Source organism: Miniopterus natalensis, chromosome 7 (genome assembly GCF_054644295.1).
Source record: "Miniopterus natalensis isolate mMinNat1 chromosome 7, mMinNat1.hap1, whole genome shotgun sequence".
Taxonomy (NCBI): domain Eukaryota; kingdom Metazoa; phylum Chordata; class Mammalia; order Chiroptera; family Miniopteridae; genus Miniopterus; species Miniopterus natalensis.
Window position 1 is genome coordinate 41,123,323 of NC_142087.1, and position 14,584 is coordinate 41,137,906.

At 33.5% G+C, this 14,584-nt stretch overlaps 1 protein-coding gene across 1 annotated transcript in view; it reads right to left on the reverse strand.

The window, feature by feature from the left end:
• Positions 1-1,655: 1,655 nt before the first annotated feature.
• The window catches only part of SMCHD1 (structural maintenance of chromosomes flexible hinge domain containing 1), a 117,933-nt gene continuing 105,004 nt past the window's right edge, over positions 1,656-14,584 (reverse strand). The window contains exons 46-48 of the mRNA XM_087818980.1: positions 9,689-9,847; positions 9,072-9,186; positions 1,656-5,180 (exon numbers count right to left, since the gene is read on the reverse strand). Of these exons, the coding sequence (XP_087675106.1) occupies positions 5,156-5,180; positions 9,072-9,186; positions 9,689-9,847 (299 nt within the window). The 3' untranslated portion in view covers positions 1,656-5,155. The remainder of the gene's footprint in view (positions 5,181-9,071; positions 9,187-9,688; positions 9,848-14,584) is intronic.

A 14,584-nucleotide genomic window follows, 5' to 3' on the forward strand; every position in this document is an offset into this window, starting at 1 on the left:
CAGAATGAGATGGAGAGTATTCTCTCCAATGTTTTGGAAGTTTGTGAAGAACTGGTATTCTTTAAATGCTTGGTAGAATTCAGTAGTAAAGACTTCCGGGCCTGGGCTTTTTTTGTGTGGGCAGTTTCCCTTTTTTTTTTTTTTTTTTACTGATTCAGTATCTTCACTTGTTATAGGTATATTCAGGCTATTTCTTCTTTGATCAGTTCTGGTAGTTTGTGTCTAAGAATTTGTCCATTTCAGTTAAGCTGTCTAATTTGTTCACATATAACTGTTCACTGTATTCCTTTATAGCCCTTTTTACTTATGTAAGGTTAACAGCAATACTGTACCTCTTTTCATTTCTGATCCTAATATATTCTCCATTGTAATTTTTTTTTTCTTGGTCAAACTAACTAAAGGTTTATTGATTTTGTTGATCTTAAAAAAAACAAAAACCCACACACCAAGTTTTGCTTTCATTGCTTTTCTCTCTCGTATTTCTAGTCTCTGTTTTATTGTATTCATTTCTGTCCTAAACTTGATTTTCTTCCTTCTGCTTGCTTTAGGTTAAGTTTTCTTGTTTTCCAGTGTCTTAAAGTGAAAGATTAGGTTATTGATTTCTTTATTCTTTCTTTTTTAAAAAACTGTGTTTTCATTGACTTCAGAGAGAGGAAAGGAGAAGGAGAAATAGAAACATCGATGAGAGAGGAACATCAGTTGGCTGCTTCCTGCACACCCTCTACTGGGTATTGAGCCCACAACCTGGGCATGTGCCCTGACCAGTAATTGAACCAGCAATTTCCTGATGCATGGGACAATGCTCAACCGAGTCACACTGGCCGGGCCATTCTTTTTTTTAAAAAAGTATGTCTTTATTGATTTCAGAGAGGAAGGGAAACGGGGAAAAAGAGATAGAAACATCAATGATGAGTCACTGATCAGCTGCCTCCTGCACATCCCCTACCGGGGATTGAATCTGAAATCTGGGCATATGCCCTGACCGGGAATTAAACCTTAATCTCCTGGATTATAGGTTGATGCTCAACCACGGAGCCATGCTGGCAGGGCCCTTTCTTCTTTCTTAATGTGGTTACTTATAGCTATAAATTTCCCTCTAAGCACTGCTTTAGACACATCCCATAACTTATGTGTTTTCTTTTCACTCATCTCAAAATATTTTCTGAATTCCTTTTGATTTTCTCTGACCCACCGGTCATCTAGGAGTATACTGTTTAATTTCCCATGTATTTTTAAGTCTCCCAAAGGTCCCTGTTATTTCAAATTTGATTGCATTGTGACCAGAGAACCTACTTTGCATTATTTCTGTTCTTTTAAAATTTTTCGTCTGTTTTACAGCCTAGCCTGGAGAATGTTGTGTGTGTGCTTACGAATGCATAATGTTGTTGTTGGGTGAAATGTTCTATGTTTGTTAAGTCTAGTTGGCTAATAGTGTTGAGTCTTCCATTGTGTTGTTGGTCTTACCTATCTATTAGTTGGTATAGTTGTTCCATTAATTGAGAATGGGGTATACCTGATAACAAAACCAGACAAAGACACTACAAAATAAAGAAAATTATAGGGCAATATTTCTGATGAACATAGATGCAAAAATCCTCAGCAAAATACAGGAATTAACAAACCTAACTCAGCCATACATTAAAAAAATCACACACCACGATCAAATGGAATTTATTCCTGGCATGCAAAGGTGGTTCAATGTCCATAAATCAATTAACATGATACACCACATAAACAAAATGAAAAATAAAAATCATATGATCACATCAATAGATGCAGAAAAGCATTTGACAAAATCCAACATCCATTTCTGATAAAAACTCTCAGCAAAATGGTGGTAGACAGAACATACCACAACATAATAAAGGTCTTATATGACCAACCCAAAGCTAACACCATACTTAATGGTGAAAAGCTGAAAAATTTTGAAGATCAGGAATAAGACAAGGATGTCCACTTTTATTCAACATAGTATTGGAAGTCCTAGCCATAGCAATCAGACAAGAAAAAAGAAAAGCATCCAAATAGGACAGAAAGAAGTCAAACTGTCATTATTTGCAGATGACATGATGCTTTATAGAGAGAACCCTAAAGATGACATAAAAAAACTATTAGCAGGATATAAAATTAATATTCAGAAATTGGCTGCAATTTTATACATCAATAACAAACTACTGGAAAGAGAAATTTTAAAAAGCAATTCCATTTACAGTTGTATCAAAAAGAATAAAATACCTAGGAATAAATTTAACCAAGGAAGTAAAAGACCTGTACTCATAAAACTACTGGACACTAAAGAAAAAAACTGAAAATATAAATAAATGGAAGGCTATACGGTGCTCATGGATAGGAATAATTAACATCATTAAAATGTCTATACTGCCCAAAGCAATCTACAGATTCAATGCAATCCCTATCAAAATACCAATAGCATTTTTCACAGAACTAGAACAAATAATCCTAAAATTTATATGAAAGCAAAAAAGACCCTGAATAGCCACAGCAATCCTGAGAAAGAACAAAGTTGGTATCATGTTACCTGATACAAACTATACTACAAAGCTACGGTAATCGAAACAGCATGGTACTGGCATAAAAACTGATACATAGATCAATGGAACAGACTAGAGAGTCCAAAAATAAATCCACACCTATGTGGTCAATTAATCTATGACACAGGAAGCAAGAATTATCAATGGGGTAAAGACAGTATCTTCAAAAATGGTCAAGAAAACTGGACAGTTACATGCAAAAAATGACAATGGATCATTTTGTAAGTTATATAAATGTCTAATTACTATTTGTACATCAGAAACTAATACAGTATTGTATAATAACTGTAAATAAAAAAGAAAAAAAGAAAAAGGCCCTTGGTAGTGTGTCTCAGTGGTTAGTGTTGTCCCCTGCACTGGTGAAAGGGTCACAGGTTTGATTCTGTCAGGGCACATTCCCAGGCTGCAGGTTTGATCCCAGTTGGGGCGAGTATAGGAGGCAACCAACTGATTTTTCTCACATTGTTGTTTCTATCTTTTCCTTCCTCTCTAGAATCTATAAAAAAACCCCAAATCCTCAGGTGAGAATTAAAGAAAAGAAAAAAAATGGGGTATAGTCTTCAACTGTTACTGTTGAATTTTCTTCATTTCTGTCAGTTTGTGCTTCATGTATTTTGGTTCTCTGTTATTAGCTGCACATATTTATGATGTTTATATTTTGATGCACTGACCCCTTTATCATTATAAAATGTCCCCTCTTTATCTCTAGTAACATTTTCCTTTTTAAAGTCTATTTAAAGGTACATTGTTGCTGACGCATAGATAATCCTATGATGGTTGCATCTGTATTGAACACGTACAAACATTTTTTTCTTGTCATTATTCACTAAACAATACAGTATAAAAACTATATAGCATTTACATTGTATTAAGTACTGTAAGTGTTCCAGAGATTTAAAGTATAAGGGAGGATGTGTGTAGGTTATATGTAAATACTACACCATTTTATATAAAGAACTTGAGCAGTCATGGATTGTGGTATCAGCCGGGAGTCCTATAACCAATTCCCCATGGATACTAAGAATGACTATCCTCTTTTGTAAGTCAGAACAGGTATTACGTGTTCAACAGGCATGCAAAATAAAACATCTTAAATTAACATGTATAAAAGTAATTTTATAAATATAATTCCATAACCATGAAGAGGAAGAGATGATTCCATGAAAATGTTTAGCAGGTATAACTGAAAAGTTATTTTAACAGCATAAAAATGATACAAATTCAAACTTTTTACAAAAAAATATTAATTGAAAATTATATACTAAAAATATAATTGAATTAATCTCACCCATTTAAAATAATTGTAAATAACCAAGTCAGAGAAGCAAAAATATACTTATAAAAAATGGGACTTTTATCTTTTTAGCACTAATATTTAAGAACAAATAAGAACAAGTTTCACTTAAAATGAACCCAATTTTTCCTTTAGCTAATTCTATTATTCCCATTTTGTTTATTCAGCAAAATAGTTAAATGACTTCCAATTATAAAGACAGGTTAACATTGTTATAGTTTTTACCAAGGTAATAACTTTTAGAAAGCTTTCAATTAAAAAAAAAAATCCATTCAATAGGGAAAAACCCCCAATCCTCTTTATTAACCTCACTGTATATTTAGAAAGGAGTGAAAAACAAACGTATTTCCTGGGACACAAAACTGTACCAAAAGTATTTCCTTACAAAGTAATTTCACAGACCAATACAACTGGACTTACTTACGCAAAGACGTATACATTGACAGGTTAGCTTTGATTAATACACAATTCAATTGTGTTTGAAGCAACTTTCTAGCAGGGCCTTATTGCATTAATGTGGAAGTGTACAACTTCTTTAACCCTTTAAAAATAGTAATAAAAAATTACAAAATAATGCAAATGTAGAATTAAGGCTGAGACTATATAATCTAGTATTAACAGAGTCAAACAATACTTATAAAAATGGGCGCCGCGGTATATTTTATATATACAAAGGGTAAGTCTTTAGAAATTTAAAATGCTACTGCTGTCTCAAGTTCACTCATGAAGTTAATATTTATCCATGTATCTTAACATGTGAATCCCCAGATACCAGTGCTGCTTCTACTTTTATTTTGAATTTGCCATTAAGAGTTTCCTCACATATTTAAAATTAAATACCTAACCTCTGGAACTTTCCTTAGACACAACCAACAAAACAGTTTTGTTAAATAAATTCACACAGAAGTAATAAAAAGGTTTGCTTCCAAGAAATAGTTCTAGGATATCCATAGTAATCATACTGAAAAATAGTACATACAATTTTCTTCAACATTAATAAATGCATGTGCCAGTTTTACAGTCACTGCCATATGTGCACATTTTCCTCTGACACATTTGCAAGATAATGATAACCAAAGGGCATGTTCACTGGAATAATTACAGTAAATCCATATTGTCCAGTGAGATTCATAAAATTGAATGGCTGCTTCCAGTCCCATCTGGACAGACATGGAAATGAATGCCCCAGATTCTTGTACTGTCCCCAGAAATATTCAGTCTGGTAAGTCACCTCCTCAGTCTTCTGAAACAGCTGCAGAAAGCAGGGCATTCTTTCTGAGACCAAAGGTCCCCTCTTCTCTGTCACTTTTCACACATTTGTTTTGGTTATAGTCCTGGTCATAATGGAAAAAACACACACACATAATAAATGGATCAAAGTTTTCCTTTCCCAAACTCCCTCATCAGACCTGTATGGTTAAATATTGAATGGAACTATGTTCTATTAATTATGATAATTTCTTGGTGTAAACAGATTTAACTAAATCTTTGTATATAATCACTTCTTTGACATGTATGCCAGAAAGAAAAAAAAGTAAGAAAGCCTCAAAATAAAAGCAGTAAACATATGTAAAAGACAAGGTAATTTGTACCACAGTTTTTTTTCTTTTTTAAAAACATATCTTTATTGATTTTCAGAGAGAGGAAAGGAGGGGGAGAGAGAGAGAGATAGAAACATCAATGATGAGTCATTGATCGGCTGCAGCCCACAACCCGGGCATGTGCCCTGACCGGGAATCGAACCCCGATCGCCTGGATCCTAGGTCGACGCTCAACCGCTGAGCCATGCCTGGCCGGGCGTATATACCACAGTTCTTAACAATAGTGTATCTCAGACCCCAAATATGAAGATTTTCACTTATCCCCTTTTCCTTAAATAAAATTACAATTTGAAAAATTATCAACAATTATAATGCTTATTACAAAAAAGTTACAAAATAAAGGCAATCCCTGGAAATTTCTCTCCCACATACTTTTTCTTTTACATTTTCTTCTTTCTAGGATTCCTAGTAGTCTGAACTGGTTCTCTATGTCTCCTCCTTTGTTGTCACTTTTTTTTTTTTTTGGTAGGAAGTTTCTTTGACTTAAGTCCTTTGAATTTTTAATTTCAGCAACAGTATTTGTAATCTATAATCTTGTCCTGTCAGTATCTCCTAATACACTCTGAGTTTCGTGAAGACAACTCCTTCTGCAATCTTATTGAAAATTATAAAATTTAAAGAGAGTTTGGTTCAATTATCTTCCAGAGTTGTTTTTGCAATTTATCTTAGATTTTTCTCTCACATGCATATGCCTGATGACTCTTGGTTTTATAATTATGTTTAAAAAAGAGGATTGTGTCACTGGTCTGGATTTCTTCACCTGTTACAAAAACAGAACTCTTTGCCCATCTAGTCTCCTTTCTCAGTGGAAATTTTAAGCGGGGCGGGGCAGAGCAGGGTCAATGGGCCAGCAGGCTTTGCTTTAAGTGTGTGGCTGGAGCACGTGATCAAGACAAATAGTGAAAAATAAAAGAAAGGAAATTAGAAAATCCAGAAAAATTAATAACATCCAAGAAACAGTTTCAATAAGAACTGGATTAAAATTTAACATCATTTTAAGAACTGATACAGTATGGAAGATTTATTTGATCCTGATGTTTGGAACACTGACTGGTGACCTAGAACTTTAGAGAAGGAATTTAATCCAAGCACACAACTTTGCCTACTGCTAATTGTTTACATAGCCATAAAAATGTATGTGGTTTACTGACCTCTACCTTTGAAAAAAGCATGGAGGATTTGGTTTTGGCTGCAGGACAGAATACAATGAAATAATCACAATAAAGAAAAAGTTCTAAAATAATTCAGAACAATTCAGTTCAAAAGTCATTAGGTGGGCAAGACAAACCTCCACACCTAAGGGCTGGGTGAGCTGTACTGTCTGAAAGCTGATAAGGCAGACCTAAGTATAAAATGGAGGCAAAAACAGAATAATTAAAACTAAACAGTTAAAACAAAGGTTGCCTCTAGGGAATGGGATAAGGTAAAGATGGATAGGATACAAGATTTCATTATCATAAGCTCTTTCTTTACCTGTGCTGTCCAATCTGGTAGCCACTAGCCACATGTGGCTCCAGAGCACTTGCAAGGTAGCTAGTCCTAACATAGATTTGTTGTCTTCAGGATTTCAAAGACTTTGTATGAAAAAAAGAATTTAAAATACCTCAGCAATAATTTTTCATGCTGTTTACATGTTACAATGATAATATTTTATATACTGGATTCAGTAACATCTATTATTAAAATTAATCTCAGGCCTAGCCGGTGTGGCTCAGCGGTTGAGCGATGACCCATGATCCGGGGATAGCAGTTTGATTCCTGGTTAGGGCACATGCCAGGCTGTGGGCTTGGTCCCTGGTGGGGAGCATGCAGGAGGCAGCCAATCAATGACTCTCGCATCATTGATGTTTCTCTCTCTCCCCCTCTCTGAAATCAAGAGACATATTAAAAAAAAATTAATATCAGTTTCTTAATATGGCTCCTAGAAAGTTTCGAATTGCACATATGGCTCACAGTACAGTACAACACAGTATTAACCATTTGATTTATATGATGTATGACTATATAAATTAGAGTACTACTACTAACAACAACATGATAAACTAAAAAACTTTAGCCTACACCAGCTCTGAAATGCACAAAATGTTAATTAACAAGATCCAAAGCAGTGACATCTGTAGTAGTGCTGTTGTAACTGTAGGGACTTGGGCTAATTCAGTGCTGAGGCTATGATGTAGCTTCAAGTATAGGTACTTTAGTTTAGAACTACTAAACAGGAATTTCTTCATTAGTCTCTCAGAAAACTGGAAAAAATGCTCCCCATCTTTAATAAAACACTTATTTAAAAATTATGGGAAACCTACATATAAAAGCTTCAGTAATTATAACATTTTGTCCAATCTATTTTGCTATCCTAGCACATATTTTTCCTCCTGCATTATTTTAGAGTATATCCCTGACACCATATTATTTAACTAATAAATACTTTAGTATACATTTCTAATATATATTTATTTTACTGTAAATACTGTGATGTTGTTATATATAAAATTAATAATTTCTTAATATAGCTAATATACAGGTGATATTATAATTTCTCCAAATTTTTTCAAAGCTGTCATTCTAAAGATTCAAATCTAGATCCATAAAAAGGCTACATACTACATTTGATATCTTTCAATCACTTTTATTCTACAACAAACCATCCTTCTTTTATGTCATTGATTTATTAACAAAATCAATCATCTTTCCTGTACAATGTCCTATTTGACAATCTGGATTTGGCTGACTGCTTTCAGGAGGTATCATTTAACTTGTTCCTAAAGTCCCCTGATCTCCTATACCACTTATTAAATAAAGCCTTTCTCAAATTTGTGAGATTTAAACTCTTAATGCCTTAAGGCATCTATTATATGGAATGAATTATGTTCCTACCCACGCACCTTACTTTTATTCACCCAGCAATACACAGCACAAAATGAGCATTTAAATATTTACTGCATAAATGTAGAATATGTAGACAGAAAGAGCATGGAATACTAACTCCTAACACCACAGTCTCAAAGGAACTCCTCCTCTAAGGTCAACATGAGACACGTATACAGGCAAAGTCTGTATTTAAACTTTTTGAAATAATATACAAGAAAGCCTTGTACCATGGTACCCTTCTTTGTAATGGCCTTACTGATATCTAATCTAAAAAGGATAGTTTTCTTACCATTGAGTCAGGCTGCAAACAACTTGGTTGGTGTTTTGGTGAGCTATCTAAATGGTATCTGATTTTCCAAACCAAACATTATAAGGAATTTTAAAATAAGTAATGTACAAATGATTTTGCATATTCTGTACTTATCAAGTTGCTGATTCTGTGAAGCAGAATGCAGTGTATTTGAAAGTTAAGTCAAACAGAAAAGCAATTTAAATCTTAACATTGACTTTTAATGTAACAAAAATAAACTATTAAACTTTCCACATAATTAGCAAAAATCATTTAGAAAACTGGAGTATCCTAGGACAATATACTGATTATGACTTCCTCCCATCACTTAGTTCAATTAAAAAAAAATACTAATTCTGGTTCAAGGAGGAAATTAGAAATAAACTCATGCCATTTTTTAAAGCATAATGAGACAAGAGCTTTGATAAACTAACCAATGATAACTCTCAGGTCATAAATAGACTCACCTATTTTGTCTTGTAACTTCTCTTCTCATTCTTTTAGCAGGAATTGGACAATCTGGCATTTCAACCTTTGTTGGATGACATAATGAATCATTACACTTACGTGTGGGAGTCATACCTATAAAGGCAGAAAATTAACTTTTAAAAGATTGGAATTATAAACAAGAAAAGCAAATGCATCTTGCTCGGGTGGTGTGGCTCCGTGGTTGGAGGTTGAGGTTGGATTCCCAGTCAGGGCACATGCTTGGGTTGTGGGCTCGATCCCCAGTAGGAGGGTGCAGGAGGCAACTGATAGATGATTCTCTCTCATCATTGATGTTTCTCTCTCTCTCTCCCTCTCCCTTTCTCTCTCTAAAATCAATAAAATCATATTTAAAAAAGAAAAGCAAATACATCTTAAGTTATAGAAAAAGAATTTATAAATAATGCTGAGAATGATTCTTACTACTCCTGCTGAGAGAATAGTTTACCATTTATCAGATGACTTAAGAGGTCAGGAGTGTCTATAGATTTAAGTTCTGGATCATTTGCATTCTTTCTTCTTACAGTTAAACCTCTTTAATCAAAAATATTTATCTTCATGCAGCAAAAGTAGACATTAACAAAAAGTAAGCATATACCTAGTTGTTGCTCCATTAGTTTCAGAGTTTTCTCTCGTTCATCAAGTTCTTGTTTTTTCTTCTTCATCTCAGGAGACTGAAGGTGGTTTAACTGACTGTCAAGTTCCTTGTTCAGACTGTTCAACTTGTCTAGAGCATTACGATACTGTTGAAGAAGATCTGCAAAGAACCCAGACACTTGATTAAAACTACTGATATCATATCAAATTAGGGATTTAGGAAAGAAGAATTAGCAACACTGTGGAACTACTTTTAAAGCCACAAAACGTTCAATGTAAACAAATGAAATAAAAAAGCACATTTAGACCCCAGTAAAAGACTGTTGATTTGTTAAATTTTAATTATCTTCAATTGCTTGACTTTAATAAATTTATTTCTGTATAAGGAGTTTTCTACATTAAAGTGCTCTGTAAATGAGATCACTCACTCAGTCAATGTTTATATCCTGTTTAATATTCAGTATTCAATCTAATTCCACATAGACAAATTTGAGGGGGGTACAAATGCATTAAATATAGTACTGTTAAAAAATTACTGCTTCTAACAGGCATGACTATTACCTTAAACACAGCTTTCAAAAATGTACTTTTGTTAAATAATTTTTAAAAAATTTAACTTTCCTTATATTACTTGTCTTAAAATGTATATTATCAAGTTCAAAATTATTTATCACCTGTCTATATGATTTATTAGACATTAAATATTAAATACAATGACTATACACTCTAGTCCAGGGATTACCACAGGCCAACAATGCTTTATACAATTTTAAATGGTGATTCTAAATGATTATATAAATACCTTCATACTACCCATGATTTTGCCTCTTGGCTCAGAAAGCCTAAAATATTTACTATCTGGCCCTTTGAGATGCTAGTCACATACAAAAATGATCAATATTCATGGGAATGAACATATAAACACCTAAACATTTAACAAATATATATAGAAAGTAGTTTGCATATAAAACTATGATAGAAATTATTTAAGAGTCAGGGTACATTAGATATAACATGAGATATTCTATAATTTAAGAGTCAAGAACAGTATTTGAAAACTATCAAGCATTCTGGGAATCTACACTTAGAATGAATGAGCAAATACACATGCATGCGTATCTGTATATGCTTATGAATATATTCATATATTTAAATACAAATTCTATGTGTGTAACTGAGTGATGACAAGATCCTTATGCTTCTAAATTCTTTATGGCTTATTGGGAACTCTTAAAGGTATATAGAAAAAAACCTGGTTTTCTGGTCTGGTAGTACTTCCAATTTCATAGTAAAAAAATGTTTTCTACATGCATAAAATAATACTTACTTTATATGTGAATGAGTTACAAAATTATGTCCACACCTATATGTCATTGACGCTGCACTTCCTCAGGTCATTAAGGATTGAAATCCTATTTGTATTCAAATGTTTTAATAGAACATTAGCCTTGTTATTTATAAGCAGAAAGATGGAATATTAAATATTTCCTATTAAATGCAGCACTAACAGTAGGTTCATATTTTATGCATAAAATGGATAGTAGCAATTTAATTTAAAAAACCTTTATTAACCTCCAATTTTTTGTATATGAAATCATGGTGTCTATAAAAGTCTTTCCTGACTCATTTAGCAGAATTTTGCCAAAGAGAAAAATTCAAAATTCACATTCAATTCTGTTTATAAATTTAGAGTTTTCATAATATTTGTTGTCTAAAATTTTTTATCTAAAAAAACAAAACGAAAACACAAAACTAATGAAACTTTACTATGAAAATAGCAAAATACTTTTAAAAATCAGTTTATATAAAGGGAAGAAAGCTCAAATTACAACGCATTAACTTCTGCATGATACATATTTAAAAAGATAAAAAATTATTTCAATGTATTTAGGGGAATTACTACAGAAGCAAAGCTACTAAAAATAATACAAAAGAATTGAAAGTGTATCTGAAAGGCTGTGATTAGGCAAGTTAACGTTGGTTAGAAGGCAGAAGCAACTTTCTCACCACTGGAAGGTTTAAGCAATTAGATGGGTGGGTAGACTTTACTAAAAATATTTAGGTATTTTCAAACTTTGTGTTCTACACGATTCTAAGAACTTACTGGCAAAAAATTGATATGAAGTGATGACGGGAAAAAATTATGTGAAAAAATTATACTAGAATCTCTGTCTTGATCTGTTCCAAAATAATCTACCTGGGGAGAGGAGGAGGGAAACAAGTTGTGAGAGGGGTAGTAGATATAGCCGAAGTAAGAGTACCTAGGTGATAGGTCCATGGGAATTCATTATATGCTTGATTTATTTCCATAATAAAACAAAACAAAATATCCTTGCCCTGAAAACCACAGCACTAAATCTTGGTCACTGTTTCTAAAAACATTAAGAATGGTTTAACTTAAAAAGAACACAAAACAACAAAAACCCCAATGAACGGATAGTAATAATTGAGAGTGTAAATATTAGAATAAATGAAACATGATACAATAAAGTATAAATAATGTCTAAGCTGGCCTACATATTTGGAATATATGAACAGAATAAAAGTGTTAATGAATTTGGTGAGATCATGATTATAAACTATATACTGATTACTTACTGGTTATTTAAAAAGATTTTCCTTTCTTCAGTTGCTATTAAAGGTTGTCTTTTCTTTCTCCTGTCTATATCCTGGTTTCTACAATGTCCATACTTATTTTAGTAATTTTTAAAAAAGTATTTCTACTTCCATCTCAGCTTTTTCTTGTCTTTTCATTCAACAAGTCTGCAGGTTTAATTTTTAACATGTGTGATATTTGTATTTATATTTTCTAACAACTTTCCATTTTACATTGTAATAGGCATTTCCCAGGTCATAAGTTCAGTTAAAGCACTTAACATTTCTAATGTTTTGCTTAAAAAACAAGGCTGCAGTATTCATCTGAATAAAAAAAGTCTTGTCTGTTTTCAGGATTTATTTAAGCACATTTCCTAGAAAATCAATTACTGGTTCAAAGAACATGAGTATTAAAAAACAATTATTAAGTTTTTCTGATTATAAAAGTGACACACTGTTCATTGGGGCAGAACTGGAAAAATATATAGAAAAGGATACTATTTAAAAAATCTAAGTGTCTTTGCTTTTTCTTTTTTAAATTGATTTTAGAGAGGAAAGGGGGGAGAGAGGGAGGGAGGGGAGAGAGAGAGGTAAATATCAATGTGAGAGAGAAACACTGATCAGCTGCCTCCTGCACGTACCCCAACTGGTGATGGAACCTGCAACCTGGGTATGTGCCCTGACCGTGAATCAAACCTGCCACCTTTTTTTTTTTTTTTTTAAATATACCTTTATTGATTTCAGAGAGTAAAGGAGAGGGAGAGAGATAGAAACATTAATGACGAGAGAGTCACTGATCGGCTGCCTCCTGCATGCCCCCGACTGGGGATCGAGCCTGCAACCCGGGCATGTGTCCTGACCAGGAATCGAAACCCGATCGCCTGGATCCTAGGTTGATGCTTAACCACTGAGCCATGCCTGGGCGGGCAACCTGCCACCTTTTGGTACACAGGATGATGTTCCAATCAACTGAGCCACACTGGCTAGGGCTAAGTGTCTTTGTTTTTTAATGAAAGAACTTAATTTACATGTCACTCAAAGTCTTCTTTCTAATCATCTTATTTTGTAACATGTAAATATTCATTTTTTTTCCTTCTGGTTTTGCTCTGATTTGCTGTTACCTCATATTAAATACTATAATGCAAAACACTGTGTAGGCAAAATTATTAAGAAGACAAACAATCTGCTTTTAATTGTGCTAGTACAATTTTTTTGGTGGTAGTCTAGTTGAAAATTGCTTTTTCTCTGCAAATATCCCACGAGGCACTAGAAGGAGGTTCCTCGAAGCTCTGGTCTATATGATCTTTACTATGCTGGCTGATTCAGGAGGGAAAAATCTCTAGGAGCTGTAAAGTCTGAGCTCGGTTACAAGTTGCACTCCCGGGTGAAGGTGCACGGATCTCAAGGCTGCTGAATGTCCCAGAGCCATTCCTGGTTTTGTCTTGGCTGTTTCCAATCTCCTTTGAATCTGTGATTTCTTCCCCTTTCCTTCCAATACATTCCAGTTTTGCTTCAAGTGGTCAGGGCTGGCTGCTATTGCTTACAACCAAAAGTACTTTATACATATCAGTAATCTTAAACTGTCTCATTTGACTTTAAAAAATTATGTGTCAAATATTTGAGTTCTTATTGTTGAACCATAGTCTATATATGGAATGCATCTTTAAAGATATATATCAAGAAGGCTAAGTAACTCTTTTACTTTTGAAATCCTTGTATTATGTCAACCTTACATATATAAACAACCCAATAGAGCACAGAAATCTTTAATTACAATCTTTTGTTCCCTAAGATCTATAGGTAGTGCCTTACTGTTCCATTGACATTCAGATGCCCAGGTAAACTAGAAATTCTGTAAATAAGGCACCTGTGTATTTTAAAAGTTCCACAGGTAGTTCTTTTTTTTTGGAACACTGCCATAAACTGTAGTGCTAGAGTGATAAGGGTTGAGGCTTTTTTATGTTGATTCACTGCTTTTTTTCAGATTTCTTATCAGTTTATATAGATGTTCATTTATTGTCTACGCAGGTTTCTGCAAGCATTCAATGCCATCATAAGCTGAAGTATGAACCTTTGTATTGTATATAATTTTAATATTCTATATATTATGATATTTTGACATCTTTAAAAAAACCTTCTGGCTGGGAAAGAGACTGCCCCTGCCAGAGTTAGCCAATTCTTGGAGATAGCAAAAGGCCCAGCATGCATTTGATATGCAAACTAACCAATCCAGAGCCAAACCTCCTCTATCTGACCTGTGCACACCAAGAGGCAATATTCCTCTGCCTTATCATCTCAGGGT